At 40.8% G+C, this 26721-nt stretch overlaps 1 protein-coding gene across 1 annotated transcript in view; it reads left to right on the top strand.

Annotated features, from left to right (window-relative positions):
- Positions 1-26721, top strand: part of man2b2 (mannosidase, alpha, class 2B, member 2) — a 146929-nt gene that overhangs the window by 30072 nt on the left and 90136 nt on the right. The window contains exons 8-16 of the mRNA XM_059965249.1: positions 7372-7562; positions 10105-10291; positions 10774-10901; positions 12970-13262; positions 14456-14647; positions 16738-16996; positions 17331-17441; positions 19506-19695; positions 23414-23566. Of these exons, the coding sequence (XP_059821232.1) occupies positions 7372-7562; positions 10105-10291; positions 10774-10901; positions 12970-13262; positions 14456-14647; positions 16738-16996; positions 17331-17441; positions 19506-19695; positions 23414-23566 (1704 nt within the window). The remainder of the gene's footprint in view (positions 1-7371; positions 7563-10104; positions 10292-10773; positions 10902-12969; positions 13263-14455; positions 14648-16737; positions 16997-17330; positions 17442-19505; positions 19696-23413; positions 23567-26721) is intronic.

Raw genomic sequence — 26721 nt, 5'->3', positions numbered from 1 at the left:
TATACTAGACCTACACAGGACTGTGTAAAGTGCACAAAAGAGTGCAGGCATTACAATAAATAATAAACAGGACAACAGGGCAAGGTGTCAGTCCAGGCTCTGGGTATTGAGGAGTCTGATAGCTTGAGGGAAGAATGTTGTAGGTCTCCTTCCGTTGCCTAAACTCTGGTGAAAGCAGACCAGCTTTTCTTGTTTAGGTTAGCACACTTCAATCCTAGAAATCAGTCTAATGAGCCCACATTTCTTTCTGTAGAGTGTTGTTTAATACAAAGTACTTATTATATTGATGTAATTGCCTAATATTACAAAAGTACTCAAGATAGTGACATGAGTCATTTATTATTTGGGAGGATTATGTGTTGTGAGGTAATTGCAGGACTTTTTAAGTCAGAAAATGATGCTGATTAGTTTATTATAAACACTACAAAAACTGTGAAGCATCATTCTTGGCATCTCTTGCTATTCATTTTGTTGGCTCTGCTGAATCCTGCTAGTTCCTGCAGAGGGAGCCATTGTGCACATTCATTCTATTCACATACTGGTAATAACAGCATGAACGCAATTTTAAGAGATGTTACCACCTTACAAGAACACTTTATATCGAAGATTCTTGAAACACATTCTAAGACTGATTAGTGACTGCAACAAAATAAGTGCAAAGTCATTGTTCACAAAATTGTTTAAGGTTTTTATTTTGCAATTTAGAGCTGTTCCAGGTTATGTATGAAGTGAAGTCATAAATATATTTTTTAACAAGTTCATTTATCTGAAATGGCAGATTTTGCTGTCATAAAAAGAATTGGTTAACTTGCAAATTTTGGGTTTGCGTAAGGTGCGCAGAGTCACAGTTGTGGACATAAGATCAGTCTTCTGGAGGGCCTCCGTTGGTCAGAGTCGAGGGCCTCCATTGGTCAGAGTCGAGGGCCTCTGTTGGTCAGAGTTGACCATGGGTATTGCGTCCTAGCTGTCTAGATAGGCAAGCCTGGGCAGTATGATATGGAGAGCAAGCTGTTGCCCATGTAGCAGGCTCCCCCTCTCCACACACCTGAGGAACCCAAAGGAAATGGCAGAGACGGATTTAGTTTGGCACCAACTGCAGAGTAGGAGTTGCCAGTCACCAGTGAACTCAATATAAGACTGCCTCAGGGACTCCAGCTCTGGACTTTTCCCTTGGGGTTTATTACCGAAGCCTTCCCCTTGAGTAGGTATAGTGCAAGACAACGGAGGTTTGAGGTAAGTTTTCCTTCACCTAGATGAGCTGCTAACCATGATTGACAAGCTCCATCTGCCCGAAGCAACTGGTTTTAAGGCACCAGTAACCCAACTGTGCCCCTTCTCCTGTCAGTAGAAATGGTTCTGCTGGGCTTAGTAGGGAAGCTACAAGTGAAAGGCGGGAGCATTTAATGGGTGGTAGGAGCTTGTCCTCATTACCACCCGCTAAACCCGGCTGTAACAATCTTAAGGAACCTGGAGAGTGAACCTATGCGAACCATCTGACCTGAATGATGTCCCTGGCTGTGTCCTTAGATCCTGTGCGGATCAGCTGGCAGAGGTATCTGCAGACACTTTTACCCTCTCCCTGCTTCAAGCTGAGGTTTTCATCTGCTTTAAAAAGACGAACAGCATCCGATTACTTAAGGAAAACAAAGTAGAGTGCCGTAATGAATATTGCTCGATGGCTCTGACAGTCACCACCATGAAGTGCTTTGAGATGCCAGTCATGGCACATGTTAACTCCAGCCTTCCAAACAACCCACGTGCAATTCACTGTACCTTGGTACTTGTGACAACAGTAAACCAGTTTATCAATTTACCATTCATTGAGGAAGATTATAGGTGGAAGATAGCTAATGGTTGAAGGGCTTGCCAATGATGACCCAGTGTGAGCGGCTGAATTTGGGTTGTTGATGATCTTCACTGCCAAACACTTACGACCAATCCGTCTTCCTGTATAATTGCTTGAAAGCAGTCAAAGGAATTCACTGTTGAAACATGTAAACCATGACAATAAATTACAAATACAAAATCCATCTTTACAAGGATCTTTTTATGAAGTGGATTACTGGTGGCTGAATGGTTTTAACTAGTCTGGTTAGCTTTTGAGGTATATGAGTGCGGTACTCAGTATAGTACAGTGATCTGCAAACTCATTTCATTGATCTGAACACCATTAAACACCTTCTGCACCAGTTCATGCCAAAATGTCCACCTTAACTGGATTTGAATTCCCTGTTTCAGATATGTGAAGAGCAAGAGGATAAAATGTGAAAGAATAGGACCTTTCAAATGTGACAGTGGGAAAGTATGTATGGAAACGGAGGAAATAGCAGAGGTATTTAATGAATACCTTACTTCAGTGTTCACTATGGAAGAGGATCTTAGTGATTGCAGTGGTGACTTGCAACAGACTGAAAAGCCTGAGCATGTGGATATTAAGAAAGAGGATGTGCTGGACTTTTGGAAAGCATCAAGTTGGATAAGTTGCCAGGACCGGACGAAATGTACCCCAGGCTACAGTGGGAAGTGAGGGAGGAAACTACTGAGCTTCTGGCGATGATCTTTGAATCATCAATGGGGTCGGGAGAGGTTCTGGAGGATTGGTGGGTTGCAGATGTTGTTCCTTTATTCAAGGAAGGGAGTAGAGATGGCCCAGGAAATTATAGACCAGTGAGTCTTACTTCAGTGGTTGGTAAGTTGATGGAGAAGATCCTGAGAGGCAGTATTTATGAACATTTCGACCGGTAGACAGCCAGGCTTTGTCAAGGGCAGGTCATGCCTTACGAGCCCGATTGAATTGTTTGAGGATGTGACTAAACACATTGATGAAGGAAGAGTTCTAGATGTATATATGGATTTAAGCAAAATATTTGATAAGGTACCCCATGCAAGGCTTATTGAAAAAGTAAGGAGGCATGGGATCCAAGCGGATATTGCTTGGTGGATCCAAAACTGGCTTGCCCACAGAAGGCAAAGAGTGGTTATAGACAGGTCATATCCTGCATGGAGGTCGGTCACCAGTGGGGTGCCTCAGTGATCTGTTCTGGGACCCCCACTCTTCATGATTTTTATAAATGACCTGGATGAGGAAGTGGAGGGATGGGTTAGTAAGTTTGCTGATGACACAAAGGTTGAGGTGTTGTTGATAGTGTGGAGGGCTGTCAGAGGTTACAGCGAGACATTGATAAGATGCAAAACTTGGCTGAGAAGTGGCAGATGGAGTTCAACCCAGATAAGTGTGAAGTGGTTCATTTTGGTAGGTCAAATATTATGCCAGATTATTAATGGTAAGACTCTTGGCAGTGTGGAGGATCAGAGGGATTTTGGGGTCCGAGTCCATTGGACGCTGAAAGCAGCTGCGCAGGTTGACTCTGTGGTTAAAGCAAATGGTGTATTGGCCTTCATCAATCGTGGAATTGAATTTAGGAGCCGAGAGGTAATATTGCATCTACATAGGACCTTGATCAGACCCCACTTGGAGTACTGTGCTCAGTTCTGGTTGCCTCACTACAGGAAGGATGTGGAAGCCATGGAAAGGGTGCAGAGGAGATTTACGAGGATGTTGCTTGGATTTGGGAACATGCCTTATGAAAACAGATTGAGTGAACTTGGCCTTTTTTCCTTGGAGCGACGGAGGATGAGAGGTGACCTGATAGAGGTGTACAGGATGATGAGAGGCATTGATCGTGTGGATAGTCAGAGGCTTTTTCCCAGGGCTAAAATGATTGCCACAAGAGGACAAAAGTTTAAGGTGCTGGGCAGTAGGTACAGAGGAGATGTCGGGGTAAGTTTTTCATGCAGAGAGTGGTGAGTGCGTGGAATGGGCTGCCAGCAATGGTGGTGGAGGCGGATATGATAGGGTCTTTTAAGAGGCTTTTAGATAGGTATGTGGTTAGAAAAATAGAGGGCTATGGGCAAGTCTAGTAATTTCTAAGGTAGGGACATGTTCGGCACAACTTTGTGGACCGAAGGGCCTGTATTGTGCTGTAGGATTTCCATGTTTCTATGAAAATACTTGAATTTTATTTTGGGTTAAGTATACAGTACTGTATAATTCATGTTATTTCCTAGCTTCTTTCTGTGAATAAGTGAATTATTCCTCCTTATTGACATTGATAGAGCTGAGAACCAACCATTTAGAACCATAGAACATTACAGCACAGAAACAGGCCTTTTGTCCTTCTTGGCTGTGCCAAACCATTTTTCTGCGTAGTCCCACTGACCTGTACCTGGGCCATATCCTTCCATACACCTCTCATCCATGTACCTGTTCAAGTTTTTCTTAAATGTTAGAAGTGAGCCTGCATTTACCACTTCATCTGGCAGCTCATTCCACACTCCCACCACTCTGTGTGAAGAAGCCCCCCCTAATGTTCCCTTTAAACATTCCCCCTTCACCCATGTCCTCTTATCTTTTTCTCCCCTAGCCTCTGGAAAAAGCCTGCTTGCATTCACTCTATCTATACCTGTCATAATTTTATATACCTCTATCAAGTTTCCTCTCATTCTTCTACACTCCAGGGAATAAAGTCCTAACTTATTCAACCTTCCTCTGTAACTCAGTTTCTCATGTCCTGGCAACATCCTTGTAAACATTCTCTGCACTCTTTCAACCTTATTAATATCCTTCCTGTAATTCGGTGACCAAAACTGCACACAATAATCCAAATTCGACCTCACCAATGCCTTACACAACCTCACCTTAACATTCCAACTCTTATATTCAATAGTTTGATTTATAAAGGCCAATGTACCAAAAGCTCTCTTTACTAACCTATCTACCTGTGATGCCATTTTTAAGGAATTTTGTATCTGTATTCCTAGATTCCTCTGTTCTACTGCACTCCTCAGTGTCCTACCATTTACCTTGTATGTTCTACCTTGGTGTTTCCTTCCAAAGTGCAAAACCTCACATTTGTAGACCCTATTTCGTAGTACTCCTTCCAATAATTTACCTACTACCGACGTCAAACTTACTGGCCTATAATTTCTCAGACTACTTTTAGAGCCTTTTTTAAACAATGGAACAACATGAGCTATCCTCCCATCCTTCAGCACCCCTGTAGATACTGACATTTTAAATATATCTGCCAGGGCCCCTGCAATTTCAACACTAGTCTCCTTCAAGGTCTGAGGGAATACCCTGTGAGTTCCTGGGGATTTATCGACTCTGATTTGCCCCAAGATAACAAGCACCTCCTCCTCTTCAATCTGTATAGGTTCCATGACCTCACTACTCGTTTGCCTTTTTTCCATTGACTCCATGCCAGTTTCCTTAGTAAATATAGACAGAAAGAACCCATTTAAGATATCCCCCGTTTCTTTTGGTTTCGTACATAGCCGACCACTCTGATCTTCAAGAGGACCAATTTTATCCCTTACTATTCTTTTGCTCTTAATATACCTGTAGAAGCTCTTTGGATTATCCTTCACCTTGACTGCCAAAGCAACCTCATGTTTTCTTTTAACCCTCCTGATTTCTTTCTTAAATATTTTTTTCACATTTTTTATACTCCTCAAGTATCTTATTTGCTCCCTGTTTCCTATACATGTCATACATCTCTCTCTTCTTCTTTATCAGAGTTTCAATATCCCCCGAGAACCAAGGTTCCTTATTCTTATTCACTTTGCCTTTAATCCTGACAGGAACATACTAACTCTGCACTCTCAAAATTTCTCCTTTGAAGGCCTCCCACTTACCAATCACATCCTTGCCAGAGAACAACCTGTCCCAATCCACACTTTTTAGATCCTTTCTCATTTCTTCACATTTGGCCTTTTTCCAATTTAGAACCTCAACCCGAGGACCAGATCTATCTTTATCCGTGATCAACTTGAAACTAATGGTGTTATGATCACCAGAACCAAAGTGTTCCCCTACACACACTTCAGTCACCTGTCCTAACTCGTTTCCTAATAGGAGATCTAATATTGCATCCTCTCTAGTCGGTACCTCTATATATTGATTTAGAAAACTTTACTGAACACATTTTACAAACTCTAACCCATCTAAAACTTTAACAGTATGGGAGTCCCAATCAATATGTGGAAAATTAAAATCTCCTACTATCACAACTCTATGTTTCCTGCAGTTGTCTGCTATCTCTCTGCAGGTTTGCTCCTCCAATTCTTGCTGACTATTGGGTGGTATATAATACAACCCCGTTATTGTGGTCATACCTTTCCTGTTTCTCAGCTCCGCCCATATGGTCTCCGTAGCAAACCCTCTAATCTGTCCTGCCTGAGCACTGCTGTAACATTTACCCTGACTAGCAATGCCACTCTTCCCCCCCCCCCCCCCCCCGCTTCATCCCTCTGCCTTATCACATCTGAAACATCAGAACCCTGGAACATTAAGCTGCCAGTCCTGCCCCTCCTGTAGCCAAGTTTCACTGATAGCTACAATGTCATAATTCCAATGTGTCAATCCACATCCTCAGCTCGTCAGCCTTCCCCACAATACTCCTCGCATTGAAATAGAAACACCTCAGAAGATTATTACCACCACACACAACCCTTCTGTTTGTGACTTTGCATGAAACTTTAACATCATTTATTTTCACCCCCACTCCACTATCTACTCTGTCACTCTGGTTTCCCATCCCCCTACAAATCTAGTTTAAACCCCCCCTCCAATAGCACTAACAAACCTCCCTGCAAGGATATTGGTATCCCTGTAGTTCAGGTGTAACCCGTCTCTCTTGTACAGGTGCTACTTGCCCCAAAAGAGGTCCCAATGATCCTGAAATCTGAAATCCTGTCCCATACGCCAGTTCCTCAGCCACATATTCATCCTCCAGAGCATCCTATTCTTGCCCTCACTGGCATGTGGCACAGGTAGTAATCCTGAGATTACCACCCTCGAGGTCCTGCTTTTTAACTTCCTACCAAGCTCTCTATACTCACTCTTCAAGACCTCCTCAATCTTTCTTCCTACATCACTGGTACTGATGTGTACCATGACATCTGGCTGCTCACCCTCCCATTTCCAAATGCTGTGCACGTGACCAGAGACATCTCTGACCCTGGCACCCGGGAGGCAACAAACCATCTTGGAGTCTCTGTCACGACCACAGAACCTCCTGTCTGTACCTCTAACTATGGAGTCCCCTATCACTACCGCTCTCCTCTTCGTCCACCCTCCTTTCTGCACTGCAGAACTAGCCTCAATGCCAGAGATCTGGCTGCCACAGCTTGTCCCAGGTAAGTCATCCCTCCCAACAGTATCCAAATTTGCCTAGCATAGTGTTAACACAAAAATATAGACCACTCTACATATTTTGTTTATTGATGAATTCTTTCCACACTGTAAATTAAAACTTTATATAATTATTTTACTACTGATGTTGAAGTATGTCACCTATCTAATTTCAGAGCCATTTCAGGCCTGGACTGGATTTTATGCCTCCCGGAACATGCTTAAAGGATTGGCCCGAAGAGCAAATTCTTTCCTTTACGCTTGTGAATCTCTTTTCACTTTGTATCTCATGAAATACCCATTTGGATCTATTGATAAATTCTGGGCCCTTCACAAAATTCAGCAGCTAAGATGGGCTGTATCAGAGGTATGGTGAACAACCGTATTTTCTTGGGATGTAAATGTTCCAAATTGTTGTCTTTTAAAAAGAATAATAAACATTATCGCAAACATTAAGGCAGAAATTCATCCTCGCCCGCATGTGAAATTGTGTATAACTCTTGCTTATTTCACAAACAAGATTCAACATGCATTTACTACTGTTTTGCCTGCTAAGTTCGAATTTCCACTCCAGTAATTTTTCTCACACTTTCCAAAAGGATACATTTAACATGACCTTCCGTGTTACAGTAGGGTTCTGTTACAGAGAACTGTTCGTAACACAGACAGATTGCACATGGAAAATGAGACTGAGCAGCAGTTATTTGAATGAACATGCAGGCTGCCCAGAAGCAACATGTAGTTAAAGCAGGATGATTAACTCTGCCATTCATATATTGCCCCAGACCAATTTCCCACACAGCGGAAGATGCGTGCAGCCCCACAGTATCCAGCAAATCCACTCTCCTGGTTTCTATGTACAAGTTGTACATGTCGGGGTGCTCATAACTTTGGGACGCCTGTATGTTATTATAAAATATATTTTTGAGAAGTAGCATGGAACTTTAAATGAAATGATTGCTTGGGATGGGGAACACTAACTTTTCCTGAGGAATGTGGATGATTTTATGAAATTGTGCCAATACCCCAAAGGAAAGTACTCTATGAAGGAATAAACATTGTTTTTTGATGACATTCAGCTGTTACATCTGTCTTTTTTCACAGACTTACTGTTATTAGCGGGTGTAGATGCAAAGAAATTAAAAGTTCAAAGTAAATTTATTGTCAAAGTACATAAATGTCACCAAATGCAGCCCTGAGATTCATTTTCTTGTGGGCATACTCATTAAATCTATAGAATAATAACCATAACAGAATCAATGAGAGACCACGGGCATTCAACCAGAAGACAACAAACAGTCAGAGTATATAAAAAAGGGGAAATAATAATAAATAAATAAATAAATCAATATGCAATAATATCAGGAGCATAAGCTGAGGAGTCTATGAAATTAAGTCCATAGGTTGTGGGAACGTTTCAATGATGGGGCAAGTGAAGTTGAATGAAGTATCTCCTTTGGTTCAAGAGCCTGATGATTGAGAGGTAATAACTGCTCCTAAATCCGGTGGTTTGAGTCCTGACTTCCTGATGGCAGCAATGAGGAGAGATCATGTTCTGGGTGTTTGGGGATCCCTATTGATAGATGCTGCTCTGTTGCCACAGCATTTCATGAGGATGTGCTCAATGGTTGGGAGGACTGTACCTGTGATAGACTGGGCCGTATCCACTACTTTTTGTAGGATGTTCCATTCAAGAGCATTGATGCTGCCATACAGGCTGTGATGCAGCCAGTCAATATACTCTCCACTACACGTCTGTTGAAGTTTGACAGGGTTTTAGATATCATTCCGAACCTCTGCAAACTCCTAAAGAAGTGGTGGTGCTGCCTTGCTTTCTTTATATTTGCACTTAAGTGCAAATGTAAAGTTCACTAAGGTGCCGTTCCCAGGACAAAATAATAACACTGAGGAATTTAGGGTTCCTGACCCTCCACCTCTGATTCTGTGATGAGAACTGGCTCATGGACCTCTGGTCTTCTTCTTCTGCAATCAATACTCAGCTCCTTGGTATTGTAAACATCGAATATCCGGCACCACTCAGCCAGATTTTCACTCTCCCTCCGATATGTTGATTTGGCCTATGACGGTTTCATCAGGAAACTCGAATCTGGTATTGGAGCTGTGCTTACCCACACAGTAATAAGTGTCAAGTGAGTAGAGCAGGGACTAAGCACACAGCCTAATGTAGTCAGATGATAGCATAACAAATAATGGGATGCTTTGTAAATTACTGGGTGCTAATTGAACTGAGATTTAAGTGATTTGTGTCAGATATAAACTTGTGTTGCTATGCCACCATCCTTTAAATTCTGTAAGTTTCCAGAAAATGCACTGATGTGTGAGCTTTAAGTGAACAATGCTGATGTTAAAATTATTATAACTTAATTTGCAACAACAATCTAAAAATTAGTGGCAGCGTCTGTTGAATAGAATTTGTATTTATTTATTTGAGCATATTAAAAGCGAGAGGAAATGCTGCTACCATTAGATAGCGATTGGAATAAAGCATCCCAAGGTGCTGAATGTCATCAGACTGTACCTGGGGCAAAAACAATGGTTGGAGAGGTTAGTAATTAATGAAGGAGTGGTTGTTCTTTAATATAGAAAGTAAGTATTTTCATATCTAAACGTTTGGAAACCAACTGGTGACAAAGAAACAGGGTGGATCTTCTCATAATGTTTCCATGAACCGCTCTATATCACTGAAAATTATTTGCCCACAGGGTGTAAGCTGCTGATTTGCAGTGAAAATATTTACCATCCAATAAACAAAAAAAACATTGCCTTGTAATGTGTGCTGAATTGTAGAATCTCCTCTACTGAAATTAAAGTAAAAGATGATTGTACTATCATCAAAAATCATGTATTTTTGTTTTATCTGAATGGAAATGTTGACATTTCTGTGGTAGGTACAACATCATGATGGTATAACTGGAACGGAATCTCCCAAAGTGAGAGATATGTACATGGATCACCTACTGCAAGGGATGAGCGCTGTGAAATTGGTAATGGCTGCCATATTTCAAGAAACTCTGAATGGTGGGAAGAGTAAATTTGATTATTCTCTTCCTTACAGACAGGACACCAGAAATAGAGGTATGGCTGGCTCCATAACCAAGAAGCAAAGTCTTTTTGAAGATTAGTGATAGCTTTCATTTTAACTGGCGACAAGTATTCGGTGTTAACTGGGTAAAAGATATCTATAGATTCACCAGGAAAACTGTAGTAAAAACACTTGCTTTTTAAAATTTAGATTCATGGCACAGTGAGGCAAGTTCTTTTCATTTTGATCTAGTCAATATAGGGCTACTGACGAAAAAATAACTTCAAGAATACCCATTTAAAAGCTTAGTAATCGTAATTCTATAACTTTTCATGTTCGTAATCCTACCGTGACAAAGATGTAGTTTTGGACATATAATGGTAACATTATAATTATTTCATGACTTGGGTCATTTTGGTAATTTAAAAAAATAATTGGTGATGGTTAATCAGCATAATTGATCGTGAATAGCAATCAACCATGTTCACACTTCTCCTGAAAGTCTGATTTACTCTTTTTCTCCCTATTTTGAAAGAGGATGATTCTTTAGAGATCACAGTATACAATCCTCTTGGATGGAACATCACAACGATAGTTAATATCACAGTTGCTGATTCAGTGGTCAATGTGTATGACGATGCCGGAAATGCTGTACCATCGCAGGTATTAGATACTTTTTGCTAAGAGCATTGATGTGATTACAATAAGTAATCTTATAGATATGCAAAGCATGTGACAAAAAGGGGTTCATATTTCTGCTGTCTAAATTCTGAGAGAAATCCGCATTTGAAATTGCTTTTTAAGAATAGATGATCTTTGTTTTCCATTAACGCAAGTAAAACCATGTCTGAGCCAGATGAAAGTGTGTCAAGCTTCCCTTCAAGGTCTGCAGAGTGGGCAGGCTGCTTTAACAGATATAGGACTGAGTCAGTTTTACGTGCTTGATGTGGAGGATGGCATGGTACTGAATGAGGTGAAGAAATGATATTTTCCTGGCATATATGCTAAAATTTGGCTCCCAAACAATGCCAGCAGGAAGCAGATAAATCAGTTATTTGTTTCACAGGTGTCGCTAGGTGCAACAAAAACTGATGTTGCTGAAAATAAGCCAGCAGGTCAGGAGGGATCTGTGAAAAGAGAAAACCATTGTCGGAATTGGGAAAGAGAGACACAAGCAAGTTTTCAGTAGTAGAGAAGGTGCAGTAGGGATCTAGTTTGTGACTCCATGCCACAACAGTGTCTGACTCTTGACAGCTCTGAAACAGCTCAAAAAGCTATTTTAAAAAAAGCAGTAAGGATGGGCAATAAACATGGACCCCGTCAATGAGGCCCACACGGTGTGAAGGAGTTTGCTTTTTATGTGATTGAGTAACAAATTTTTGGGAGCTGAGTGCTCAGTATGAAGGATAGGAGACAAAGCTGTCTGTGCATCACCACACCACACAGGCAAACAAGAGACACCTATTGCCCAGGTGTAAGTCAAGCATCAGCTCTGTGTCTGATGCACCATCAATAACTCACACTGAGACGTAAGGCGAGATATCGGCTTTTATTGACTGGAAGAAGGAACCAAGAGTGAGTGTCCATCATACTATGCCCTGGAGACTGAGGCCGAGCGTCAGGCCTCAGATCGCCTTTATACAGGGGCCTGTGGGAGGAGCCACAGGAGCAGTCAGCAGGGGGCGTGTCCAGACAGGCACATAGTTCACCACAGTGTCTGAGAAGCTCCTCTACAAAATGAGTCTGACCTGGTGTAGTCTTACTAAAGGGCTCTACTAGCAAAATCATCTGCAGTTGAAAGGTTGCGAGTGGAGGGGGAGGAGAGTGCTTCTCCCCCACCAATGAAAGGGCCAGCTTGGCATTTGCAGTTCCTGGGATGTAGAACCATATTTCAGTGCTTGCTCTCCATCTCTAATTTGAACTCTTACGGCAGCATCTCGCTCTTGATGGCACCAGTATTGCCTTTTTATCACCGCACAGACCCAAATACCTCAGAGCAGTCACCTGAGTGTTACGAGATGTTAGCAGTGGTCTATATCTAACGTCCTCTTTGACAGCAGGCTCTTGAGCCTTTATCAGCATTGTTGAAATGGGGCTTCAGGCTAAGTACTCGGAGAACCACAGGCCACCCCCAGAGGATCAAGTTATGTGCTCCGTACGCTAAAATGGACTTGATATTGATCCCTTGTTCAGCTTTGTCCTCTTCAGCTTTGAGTCATGCTAAGCGTAGGGAAGTTAAGTTTGGAGTAGAGAATTATGTCTCGTAGTACTTCCCTGAAGTAGGTGAACATAAATGGGACTAGCCTGGGAACAAGTTGCACACCTGCTCGCTCACACCAGAGCTTTGGAGCATCAGCGCTCACTTGAACTTGAGGGTTAAGTGACCTGGAGTAAAACTAGCAAGTAAGTAACCAGATGTTGAACTGCTGGAGGCAGCATCAGTGGCGGGAAGTGGACAGTCAATGTTCCGGGTTGAAACCCTTCATCTGGGCTGAAATAGTAGCGAGGACATAGTCATCATAAAGAGGTGAGGGGGAAGGGGTGGCACAAGTGCTGGTAAACAAGAGGTGGATCCGGCTGAGAAAGGGTTGAAATAAGTAAACTTTCGGTGAATTTGTAATAATTTTGTCTTCCATTTTTTGAAAAATGAATTTCCTTAAGTAAGTAAACGCTGAAATAATTGATAGTTGATGACATAATTAAATGATGCCTTTTTCCATTTCTGTTGCAGATACAGAAATCTGCCGGCTCTAACAGCTCTTTTGATCTGTATGTTCTCGTAAGGCTGGGTGCTCTCAGTTATCGCAGGTACTTAGTAAAAGCAACAAAATCAATTTGCACCAAGGGACTAGAAGGCCAATGTACTAAAGAACCAACCTCGTACATGGGGAAAGAGATTGCATTTGACAGAAAATTGGTTGGCAAATTGAAAAATCGAGGCCTTAGACTGTTCCCATTGATGAATGAGTGCTATTTATTGTTGCTCAACAAAGATACTAACCTGTTGCACAGCATCACCAACAGGTATGTGTAAATCAAGCTTTACAGAAATAGCCTTTTTTCATTTAAACTCCAATGTGTTGAACAGTGGAAATGTGGTTCAGAATTTGATGTAGTGTGCAATAACAAACTTTTCTTTCTGCATTTGCATAAAATGAAATAACAGCTTTTTTCTCTTGGAAACCTCTACATGGTGTAATTATGAATGTAAATGATGATTGTTCTGTGTAGAAAACAGCCTGTAGCACAGTACAAAAGCTGTCCTATAATGCATTTATAAAATATTGAACTTTTAACTCAAAAATTGCAACTCGCAATCCAGTTAAGGAAATTGAATTGTTTTTGTTAGCATTTATCGTTCTCTCCTTCCTCTGCTTCAGAATGTTACCTGTGACCATTCTGTACAATTTGAGTGCCCTGTCCTGCTGGGCTGGTTGATAATAGCCAGTTAGCACAGATCAAATAGTAAACACAGTGGCCAGGAAGTCCTTACCCAGGTTACTTTGTTTTCTGTACCCTATAATGGAGCGGCTTGAGACTGCAATGATTTACAGATCAAATCATGCCATTATTGAAATTTAACCAGGAACTTTGGATCATGGGCAGCACACATTGATGAGGCATGATCTACGTCAGATGCACATGGTTACTCCCCTCCTGCCACAGCCTAGTGAACTCACTCCAACTAGTCACCCCCCCATGTTTGTTTGCTTCCTGACTTCTCGATCTGACCTCTGACATGCAAGGAACATTCAGCAGTGCTGGCAGTCCCATAAGCTGGATGCTGATAGGCCCATTGTGTGATGACTCATTAATGCACCTCCTTCACCATTGGGTTCCTTCGTCTCCATTGTTCAAACACTCCCCATTTTATTTTAGCCCAACCAAAAATGCAGATGCTTGGTCATAAAAAATATTTTTCTGCATGCTCTTCTTATCTTGAAGGGAATTATCTAGAAAACATTGTTTTCTGAAGAGGATTCAAATTTTACAACACATTGAAACTGAATTGCACGTAGCTCCTTCCTCATTGAAGGAAACACATATTTAATAAATCTTGCATTCGTATTGAACACTGAGGGTTAATTCAAATTTTGTTGCTTCGTGCTTTGCTGTTCTGAAGTGCGTGGTTGCAAGTTGCCATGAGAAAATGCCAGGTGGGTGTATTCCATCAACCAGTTTTTATAATACTCATTGGCTTTTTGTGCAAATGGCAGGTCCTCCCAGAAAACTGTCAAAATAAAGCAGGAATTCTTGGAGTACCATGCTAATGGAGATGTAAAACGGGGCCCAATTTCCGATAATTACATATTCACACCAAATGGACCCGCAGTGACAGTGTCAAAGTCTGTTGGAATAGAAATCATTACTGGAACACTAGTAACCGAAATGAGGCAGTACTTTTATAGGTATGTATATTGAACTGCAAGGACCTTAATTAATGATTTTCTAATCAAGGATGAAAAATTAAAAATGCCAATGTAGACTAACTTGCCTGTATATAAAATCAATACTATCTTGCTTGTTGAAAGGCTTCTTTTTAAATAGTACTGTGGGATCTTATATCCCCAATGCGGAGGTCAATGCTGTCTCAGTTTCATTCTGATCCAAGCACGAACATCTCCATCAGTAAAACATTCTTTCTCACTCATTGGGACAGAGAAGGATTGAGCCCATTGGTTCCATGCTCACTCTTAGCATGTTATTCCCATCAGACACAAAATGCTGGAGGAACTCAGCAGGCCAGGCAGCATCTATGGAAAAGAATACAATCAATGTTTTGGGCGGAGACCCTTCTGCCACCTCCAACGGGATCCCACTACCAAACACATTTTTCCCTCCCCCCCTTCTGCTTTTCGCAGGGATCACTCCCTACGCGACTCTCTTGTCCACTCGTCCCCCCCATCCCTTCCCACCGATCTCCCTCCTGGCACTTATCCTTGTAAACGGAACAAGTGCTACACCTACCCTTACACTTCCTCCCTCACCATCATTCAGGGCCCCAGACAGTCCTTCCAGGTGAGGCGACACTTCACCTGTGAGTCGGCTGGTGTGGTATACTGTGCCCGGTGCTCCCGGTGTAGCCTTTTATATATTGGTGAGACCCGACGCAGACTGGGAGATCGTTTTGCTGAACACCTACGCTCGGTCCGCCAGAAAAAGCAGGATCTCCCAGTGGCCACACATTTTAATTCCACGTCCCATTCCCATTCTGATATGTCTATCCATGGCCTCCTCTATTGTTAAAATGAATCCAAACTCAGGTTGGAGGAACAACACCTTATATACCGGCTGGGTAGCCTCCAACCTGATTGCATGAACATTGACTTCTCTAACTTCCGTTAATGCCCCTCCTCCACTTCTTACCCCATCCCTGACATATTTAGTTGTTTGCCTTCCCCCGCTCCCCCTTTCTTTATCCCTAGGCCTCCCATCCCATGATCCTTTCCCTTCTCCGGCTCTGTATCACTTTTGCCAATCACCTTTCCAGCTCTTAGCTTCATCCCACCCCCTCCGGTCTTCTCCTATCATTTCGCATTTCCCCCTCCCCCCCCCCCACTACTTTCAAATCTCTTACTATCTTTCCTTTCGGTTAGTTCGGACGAAGGGTCTCGGCCTGAAACGGCGACAGCGCTTCTCCATATAGACGCTGCCTGGCCTGCTGTGTTCTACCAGCATTTTGTGTGTGTTGAGAATGTGCATACTTCACATCAATAGCATCAGAGGTGAAGTCTGCACCTGGAGCTGAAAAGATGCAAATGTTGTACCACAGTGCCATCATACCTCCGTGAAGTATTCACCTGTATTCTGTTCTCCAAGCCTCATATAAATGTGATCAGAACAATCCGACTGTGGCACACAAATTGCACGTGGCTGATGCAAGCCAAAGTCACTGTGGAAGCAATAATCTGTATATGAGCGGGTTATTGACACAGCACATTGTCTTAATGCCTACAAGTGGTAATCCATCAACTTCTAATCTAGAACCTCCCTAATAGATCACCCTAAAGAAAGGAGAAAAATTAGCGGAATATGTACACTTATACACTTAATGTTAATCTTTTGTTTAGTTTTTATCTTGACATTAGCATTGTCAGTGGTCCAGAACCAAATCATGGGGCTGCTATTGTAGTTAAGGAATGGGGTGCAGAGCAGGGTTACATAAAAGGGTAAGCGAATAGAGCTTACAAAATGAAGGGTGGAATTGTGTGTTTTTAATAGTCAATGAAGATTAATCCAGAACTCCTGAATAGAGTGATCTATTTTTCACTCATGTTTTACATCTCAGTCATAATTTTGTTCCTGATTCCAATTCATGATTAAAGCAAACTCTTGATATATAGGTGTGAGAGAACTGTCGTCTTGTGTGTTGTATATTTTTTCATTGGCACAGATGCTCATGTCCGCTCTTTATAAATGAGTGTTTTGGAGCAGCCAAATGAAAAAAAATCTGCCAAAAGGGGACATTAAATGCTAATTACATTTTGTTTTAAAACAGCCATGAGTCTGCCCTGGCAAATGAATACCAGTATGCAATATTCACGAGGATCTATAACGTACCCAAAGGGTATGATGGATCACAATTGTGCCGTAGAATTGAGCAGGAGTATATTGTTGGGCCACTAGACTTAAACAAAGAAGCAATTTTAAGGATGACTACAGATCTAAAAACAGATAGGACCATTTTCACTGATGGTAATGGTTACCAGATGATGAAGAGACAGTATAAGGTTCACACCAACAATACTCTGGCCAGGGTAAGTGTATTTAATTATATTCCATTTGTTTTTGTTGTAAATGGAAAAAGATTCTGATTTCATACAACTGTTGGAAATTATAGTAGAACTTTTGGATTTTGTTCATTGTTCTGATAGGAAATTGTTAAAACGTGCATGAATGTGCAAGTCCAATTTGTGTCAGTTTTATGCTATTCCTTTTGAAAAAGCTAATCATGCAAATGGAAATAGTGAACTCTTGAAAAATTGTATGAAGATTAATAATTTATCAAAGTTTGAACATTAAGAACAACATTTTTCCTGCAGAATATTGCAGTTGGGGTATTGTAATAGATGTTCCCCTTGGTCTTTTCAGAACTACTACCCTCTTGTAAGGACAGCTTATATTGAGGAAAATGGCACAAGGCTCGTTATGATATCTGAGAGAGCACATGGTATTTCCAGCCAGGCTGATGGGCAAGTGGAGGTGCGTAAGTCTTTTCTGCTGTTTTTTAAAAATAATCTGGCAATTCATTATTCATTGATTTTTTTTTTTAAAACCTGTATAATCAAAAAGTCCTGCAGAGCAGATGTTTTACCAGGATGACTTAAAACATCAGCTGGTCTTTGCATTTACAGTTTATAGATGAAATGACAATAACTATCAGTGTTTTGTGAAGCTTTGCAATTGAAGTAGGAATAATCTCACTGGAATTGTGCTTCAGAGCCTACAGTGACTTAAGCGTACATAGGATCCCAAGTGTGATGTGAATCAGGTAGTCTTTTTTGCTGTTTAAGGAACAGGAAAAATAGGAAGGGCAAAATACCAATGTAAGGCTGTTAAAATATAATGGATTAACTTTTTTTTGTAGGAACAAATGTAGTAGGGAACTACTATTTCAATTCTTCATGACGAGCTGAATAGTGCAGCAGGGAGATTTAAACTAAAGTAACAGAATACTAAAGAAAAGTTCAATTTTCAAGTTGAGATTTATTGTCATAGGCACATATACCCAGAATAAGAACCAGGCTAATTATCACCAGCATGTGACGAGAAATTTGTTAACTTGGCAGCAGCAGTTCAATGCAATGCATAATCTAGCAGAGAGAGAAAAAATAATAACAAAATAAAACATAATAATAAACAAGTAAATCAATTACGTATATTGAATAGATTTTTTTAAATGTGCAAAAAACAGAAATACTATATATTAAAAAAAGTGAGTTAGTGTCCAAAGCTTCAATGTCCAGTTAGGAATCAGATGGCAGAGGGGAAGAAGCTGTTCCTGAATTGCTGAGTTGTGCCTGCAGGCTTCTGTATCTCCTACCTGATGGTAACAATGAGGAAAGGACATGCCCTGGGTGCTGGAGGTCTTTAATAATGGACACTGCCTTTCTGAGACACCGCTCCCTAAAGATGTCCTGGGTACTTTGTAGGCTAGTGCCCAGTGGAGCTGACTAGATTTACAACCTTCTTCAGGTTCTTTCGGTCCTGTGCAGTAATCCTCCCATACCAAACAGTGATTCAGCCTGTCAGAATGCTCTCCATGATACAACTATAGATGACAGGGTATAAATGTGATGAAAATTAGATTTTCTTCGCAGCACCAGCAGCACAGTACTTTGCAGTGTACTGTGAATGTGGAAAATATGAAGAATTGACATCCAGGCTACCAGACAATATGAAAAGTAATACATAGGAGTTCTTAACAGCAAATACAAAATGTAGTTATTGGACAGATTTTTAATGAATGAGGTAGAATTACTGCAAATATAATAATCTTTATAAACGATGGGTATAAATGTGGCCAGAAGGAGGAAATGGATCAATTTCCAAAGTTTATTGCAGAATGGCAATGAACAAAATGGGTGGTTCAAACACAAGCTCCAGGGCTCTCATGTCTATTGAGAGCAGATACATCAGGGAGTCTAAAAAGCAATCTTAGCTTTGCTTTCTGAGTGTTAAAATGTGTCCTGAAACTGAAGAACACCTACTTATTCCAAGAAAGGACTGGACAAGTAATTGGATAAGTTATTCCAGTATCTAAAACCATAATTCAAATTGTTGAATCTTTGAAGTTATAGAGATGAAAGGACTATAACCAACAGAGATTTATAAATTTATTTGAAAAATGTGATAGGTTTTTGAAACTGTCCGCAAGAGTCCATCTTTCCATAAGCACAGCTTTTGTCATCTAAGTGCTAAATAACTTCAATGGCACTTAAATGGTTAAAATTTGTAACTAAAATTAATCATTGTGTACATCAAAGGTGCTATTTCAAAATCTCTTCCTGTTTACAATGATGCCACATTTGGGTTTTTTCACTTGCATATATAGTACCATAGCTTTGTAGGAGAGCTGTCAAACTTAAAAACATGCAAGGCAACTCTCTACCTCATTGTTCCTTCTACAGAATTTTACTTAACTGTCCTTCACAGAACTCGGTCATAATATAAATATACCTTCAGTTAGGATTGTGATTTCTGTGATTTCTGCTCCTTTAATTCTGTAATCTTGACAGTTTGCTGTTCCCCTAAAAACACTTACAGATAATGCTTCATCGAAGATTGTGGAACAACAAGGAGTGGAACCTGGCCTACAACCTTACACTGAATGACACCTCTATTGTCCGTCCACTTTTCTGGCTAATGGTCGGTTCAAAGTCCACAACCTCTTCCTTGTACCAGAGCGGGTTGGCTCTCGAGTTTAGACCTGTCGTTGCATTTGGGCCTGCCTCGGGTATGTGTGACTGAATCCGTACATGGGATGAAATGTAAATCATTTTATATTCTGGATTTTTTGAGGACAAGTGATGAGCATAACCTGTTTGAATATGAGTTTTGAGTAACATTGGTTCAGGAATCTGTAGGTTTAGCAGGTTGGCTCAAGTGGGAAGGTTGTTGGAGGTGAGAAGGAGCACTGTAACAAGAAAGATTAAGAAAAGGATCAGTTCAACAGCACTGCCTTATCTAATTCCAATCTGAAATTGGTCTGATCGAGATCTGTTGATTACTATCATGGCTCCTGTACCATCGTGAGGCAGATGTGATGGAGATGAGCTCCTGTGCACAGCCATATTTGAAAAGGGATCCCAGCTGGTGAAGACAAGGGTTTTAGTGAAGTTGTAAAAGGCCATTTATGATGGTTGCTTCTGCTCCCTACTTTTCTCCTGAAATAAAGAAGGATAAATATGGATGCAATGGATCTTATCCCAATGAAGTTCTGAAACAGAATCCACTCTCGAGTTTGAGAAGTTTCTCTTCAGCCACTGGTTTGAGACAGTTGAGGAGGATTCTGGCATGACCTTCTCTGCTGCAGACAGCTGGGAGACCATTTCATAGTTACTGCAGTTTGGTTTATCTCCTTTCTTGATGATGCTCAGAATTACAGCGGTTGTGAGGTCTCTTGTTATGTACTCTTACCAAATGTGGGCAGTGAGGTTATGGACTCATAGCTGAAATACCTCACCACTGTGTTTTAGAGCTTCATCAGAGATACCATCTCCTCCTGAGGTCTTGAGATTTTTTTATTGCCGGTATCGAACCACATGAAGTGCTGGACATATGTCCTAAAGAGATAAGTTCCCCAGCTGTACAACACCATATACCTAATTATGTGGCTTTTCCAGCTATCTGTGGCAATAAATTCCACAGTTTCACTACCCTCTGCCCAAAGAAATTCCTCCTCATCTCTGTCCTAAAACCATGTCCTTATATTCTGAGGCTGTGCCTCCTGGTCCTAGACTCCTCCTCTATTGGAAACATCCTCTCCACATATGCTCTAACTATACCTTTCAATATTTGATAGATTTCACTTGAGCTCTCCCCTCATTTTTCTAAATTTCAGTGAGTATAGTCACTAAGCCACCAAATGCTCCTCATATGTTAACCCTGTCATTCCTGGGATCATTCTTATGACTCTCCTCTGGATCTTGTCCAATGCCAGCACACCCTTTCTTCAATAAGGGGCCTAAAACAGTTTACAACACTCTGAGTGCAGTCTGGCTAATGTCTTACAAAGCTTCAGTATTACAGTTATCATCTCTCTCAACACCTTTCACCCGCTTTCTTCCTGTAACCTTTAATGCCCTTGGTAATCACGAACCTGTCAACCACAGTTATAAATGAACCAAATGATAGTACTTATGATTTTAGTCTTATGGAAATCCAGGTGTAGGTTCTCACCAGGTTACAGTAGGGTTTCATTCCTTTGAACTTTTCAGAACCCAGGTCATTTGCAAGTCGGAAATACAGCCAAGAAATGGTTGTTTACACATATGGGTTGTGCATAATTTGGGTATTTAGGTAGTGTCCTCTCCAGTTTACAAACTGTTATTATTCCTTTTGTTTATACACTATTGGTCTATCTTGTAATCTAAAGTAATTTTAATGATTTGCTGCCACAAAACAATAAATTTCACGTTACATAAGTTCAAAGTAAATGTAAATACATATTATGTCACCATATACAACTCCGAGATTTGTTTTCTTGGTGGGCATTCACAATAAATCCAAAAAACACAATAGAATCAATGAAAACCACACCCAATAGGATGGTCAAACAAAAAACAGCAAGCTGCTAATGCAAAAGAGGAATGAAAAATTAAATGAATAAGCAATAAATATCAAGACCAAGAGTCCTTGAAAGTGAGCCCTTAGGTTAAGGAAACGGTTCAGCATGGCCTGGATGATGCTGCTTTCCTGCAACAGTGCTGGATGAGGAGGGCTTTACCTGTGATGGACTAGGCCATATTCACTACTTTCTGTAGGATTTTCTGCTCAAAGGCATTGGCACTTCCATATCAGGCCATGATTCAACCAGTCAATGTACTCTCCACCACACATCTATCTAAGTTGGTTAGAGTTTTAGATGTCATGCCAAATCTTCTCAAACTTCTAAGGAAGTAGGCATGCTGCTGTGCTTTCTGCATAATTGCACTTACAAGCTGGGCCTAGGCCAGGTCCTCTGAAATTATAACACCAAGGGATTTATGCTCTCCACCTCCGATGCCTTGATGAAGATTGGCATATGCACCTCTGGTTTCCGCCCACCAAAGTCAATAACCTTCTCCTTGGTCTTGTTGACATTGAGTGAGAGGTTATTGTTGTGGCACCATTCAGCCAGGTTTTCAGTCTCTTTCCTATATGCTGATCCATCGCCATCTTTGAATCCGCCATGACAGTGGTCTTGTCAGCAAACTTAAATATGGCATTATAGCTACGCTTAGCTTCACAGCAATAAGTTTAAAGTGAGTAGAGCAGTGGGTTGTGGTGCACCTGTGCTGATGGAGATTGTGGAGGATATTTTGTTGCCAATCCGAACAGATTGCGGTCTACAGGTGGGGAAATTGAGGATCCAGTTGCATAAGGAGGAACTGAAGCCTAGATCTTGAAGCTTATTGGTTAGTTTTGAGGGGATGTTGGTATTGGATGCCAAGCTGCTGTCATACGCAACTTTGCTCACAAAATGCTGGAGATACTCAAGCAGGCCAGGCAGTATCTATGGAAAAAAGTACAGTCGACATTTGGACCAGAAACATCAACTGTACTTTTTTCCAGAGATGCTGCTTAGACTGCTTGAGTTTCTCCAGCATTTTGTCTGTGTTGCTCGGATTTCCAGCACATGCAGATTTTCTCTTGTTTATGCATCTTTGCTGTCCAGATAGAAATGATTAAGATCATCTGGAAGCAAAGCTTTGTTGTCAGCTATGTCGCCTGGTTTCAATTTGTAAGTGGTATTGGCACTCGAGCCCTACCACAGCTGTTGGGCATCCCTCAGTAACTCATGTTCGGTCTGAAACTGCCACTTCACACTTGAGGTGACTTCCCAGAGATCGAATCTGGACCTCTTGTATCGTTCCTGGTCGCTGGTGGTGAATCCCACTGATCAAACCCTCAGCTGATTGCAATTCTCATGGTTGATCGAGGACTTCTAGTTGGGGAAGACTGAATGATATTGTGAGGATACACTCCTCTATGACTGTTTTCATAAAGTTCATGACAGCCATGGTGTATTCATTCAGATTCTCTGTTGAGCCCTTGAACACTGCCCAGACCACAGAATTGAAGCAATCCCATAGCCACTCCTGCTCCTCCCACAACCATCTCTTTGTTGTCCTTATCTCTGAAGCCTCGCTCTTTAGCCTCCATCTGTAGCAGAAGGATAGTCAAGTGATCAGATTTCCTGAAATGCATTCCAAGCATGGAACAGTAATAAGACAGTGGTATTAAACGAGATCCTGCTTCTGACTACAAAATGGTTTGCAGCTCCTTTTGTGTTCTCCAGCACTCTGTTATACGTACAATCAGTAGTAAGTTGCTTGGGTGCAAGCCAGCCTATAATTTTATTTTTCTTGCTCTTTTAATATTAGTGTTTGAAGTTTGGAAATACATAAGCAAAAAAAAGGTCAGTTAATATTGTTTTTATCATTTTCTTAATATTGTGATGCATTCCACAGGTAAAGCAGTACTTATCCAACCAAACAAATCACATGGTGACAATGAAGCAAATTACTTCTCTCTGCCATACAACCTTCATCTTCTAACACTTTCCGTGCCTGGGTGGCGATACAATTCAAACCACAATGAACATCTACAAAATTTAATTCGAGGTAAACTACATGACTGATTTACAGTCTATTTGATGTGTTAACATATTCAGTGAGTCGATGAAGTGTTTGAGAGTTTGAATTTAGTTGACGTTAAAATGTTTTTTGTCATGTTCATACAAATTTGAAAATGCCATCAAAAAAAGATACAGTAGATGGATTGCAGACAGAGCAGGGAGTTGCCAAAGGACATGTGCAGATTAAGTAAGAGGGTAAAGCAACAGGGTTTGGCATTTAATGTGTTAAGTGTGAGATAATCAACTTTGTAATTAATATAGGTAATGGGAGTATTTTCTGAATAGCTGAGAAACCACAAATTGGTAACGTGCAAAGCTACCATTATTTGGCAGTTCATAAACAAATTATTCAAAACTTGTAGACATATATAAAAAGCACAGCTAATAAATGTCAGAGTTTTATCTTCAAGAGGCTAGAAAACAGAGGTTACAGTTCAGTTGTGTACAGGCTATGTCTTGTGTACAGGATTCTTTTTTTTTTAACTTTTTATTGCATGTTTAAATGATTACAAAGTATGAAAAAACAATGTATATAACCCATACCCCCTCCCCTTAACCCCTCCCCCCTAACTGCCCTATAGAAAAAAAAAGAAAGAAAGAAAGAAAGAATGCCTGGTGGTTGGAAGATCTCCACATGCTCCATGGAATTCGTAATAATTTTAATATGTATATTTATTTCTTTCCCCTAATAACCAATTGTTTCATCTTCAAAGCATCTATATATTTAATCCTGTCTTTTGTAAATAAGGATTCTTGAACAATGGTATACCTTCCATGGGGTACTCAAAGCAGCTTGGCTTTTTTTTAGCTGAAATTGGGTAAAATATTAATGGTGACTGTCTTGAGTTCTGACTAACTTGGACCCAACTCATTCCCTGTACCTTATTGTCAAAGTTAATTAATTTTGCGGATTTTCCAGGAACCCAAAGAACCCTGCAAGTGCAGGCCATTACTGAGGGCCAAACACATACCTTGCTCTCCGTCTCCATGCTCCGATTTAGAATGTAGAAGAGTACGGCACAGGACAGACTGTTTGGCCTATGATGTTGTGCCAAACCAGCTAAAAAGCCAATCAAAAACTTGAATCCCTCCTACTGACACCATGTCCATTTGAGTCAGCTTGAGAGGAAGTGGTATATCCTGTATCCGGGCAGAAATAAACATGCAGCACACCCTCAGGAGTTGGACACCACCAATGAATTGACAAGGATTATGCTCTTTTACATACTTAAACAAACACTTAATTAACAGTTAACAGTTAATTTAATAAAAGGAATTATTAAATTCCTTTTAATAATACTCGGAACTCTGGAACGTGAGCCATTATTTGATTTAGGGCTCAGACACTATCACACTGACCACAGGATTTCAAAGTAGGAGCCCAATTATTTATCAGGAATCCTTGAGGAGTGTCAGGAAAGCTCTGTATTTCAGGTTATTGGCGAATAGCTGCGGCTTTTCTGTGTTTGTCAGAGAACCATGTCTCCTTCATTAACAAAATACTCCGCAGGGGATGTGCTTCTTGTAACAGTTGGCAGAATTCCATCTTCCTCAGAGCATACTGGTGCAATTTTACACAGCCGTCATTGAGTATTCTTGCATCAGCCACGACTGTCTGGCTTGCTGCAGCACCCTCTCACAGTGCACAAAAAGCTACAGCTAACTGTCTGATCTGCAGAATATGTCATTGGAGGTCTCTTACGTGTTCAGGACAAAGAAGTGGGCAGAAAATATCATCGCAGTTCCCTTTTAGAAAGTGTTATAGGGCTATTAAAACAAAAAAAACACTATCTTAAAACCCCCTTCCCCCAGGCAGTTAATCTGATAAACCATTCTATTTAACCACCCCTTCTGTCTAATATCACAGTGACTGCACTGCATTGTAACACGCTCAACTACTCTTTACAATGCTGTATGCGTTGTAAATGCATTCTGGTATTTATGTGTTTAAACACATTTTATTGCCCTATCTACATTAATCTTTAAAATTTATTTTTTATAAAATTCTTTATTCTTTGTTGTTATTTTGCTGCATGTTGCTCCAATACACCATAGCAAATTCCTAATATGTGTAAATGTATCTGGTGAATAAAGTTGATCCTTTGATAGTACTGAGCAGCATTTTATCTATGCATCAGTGTTTACAGGAACTCTAGGTGGCAATTATATAGGTTCTCCATCAGCACGTTATAATTACAGGAGGTTTTCAAAAGGTGTGTTGATACTATTGTATTAGTTTAAATTGCTTAATTTCCATTAGCCTTCACATGATTATAGAGGGTCTTCAGTAGATTGATTACATTGACCTTTGGTAGGGGAGGTTTCGTCAATGTTTACAGGTGGGTGATCACAAGGCGACTGTAAGAACTTGTGCATTGGAGTTGCCCTTGCATATCAGAGCGCCTTGAAAAAGTCTTCAGCCTCCACAACTTCTTTTCACATTTTACTGTCTCGTTTTCTAAATTTAAAATATATTGAAGTTGGGTTTTTTTGTGCACAATGTCAAATCGAAAGAAGAATTCCAAAACCTGTCAACAATCTACTAAACATGAAAAATCTAGATTGTAAGGCTGCAAAAAAGTCTTCATCCCCTTTGTAATTTCTAGGCTAACTCTCATCATTTATCTTATCCAGTTCACCCAATTTGTTAATGTAGAAAATTGGAGGACCATTTGTTTTCAAGAATTCATAAGACTACTGTAAATACCTCCTCTCTCAGTAAGTTCCAGTAGAATGGTAGATTTTCAACAGACCAAACCAAAATGAAGACAAAAGAACATTCAAGATATGTCAGGGAAATGAATAAAGAAGCACAAGTCTGGCGATGTGTACAAGACCATCTCACGGGCACTGAACATACCTTGGAGCTCAGTGCGGTCCATCGAGAAGAAGTGGAAACATTTTACCACACTGCTTAGGTTAGGCAATCACCCTAAAATTTAGTCGCTGGAGAAGAATGGCACTTCTAAGAGGGGCTACTGTGACACCAACAGTCACTCTGAGTGAGATGCAAAAATCAGTGGCTGCAACTGGAGATGAAAAGGTTTAAAAAAAGACCACCATATACAGTGGCCATCGTCGGAGTTGTCTAAGTCAGAGTGGGATGGCTTTGGCTCAACAGGCTTAGGCATGAACAGGCAA

Source organism: Hypanus sabinus, chromosome 3 (assembly GCF_030144855.1).
Source record: "Hypanus sabinus isolate sHypSab1 chromosome 3, sHypSab1.hap1, whole genome shotgun sequence".
Lineage (NCBI taxonomy): Eukaryota > Metazoa > Chordata > Chondrichthyes > Myliobatiformes > Dasyatidae > Hypanus > Hypanus sabinus.
Note: the sequence above shows the minus strand (reverse complement) of the source record. Positions and strands in the feature narration are given on the sequence as shown.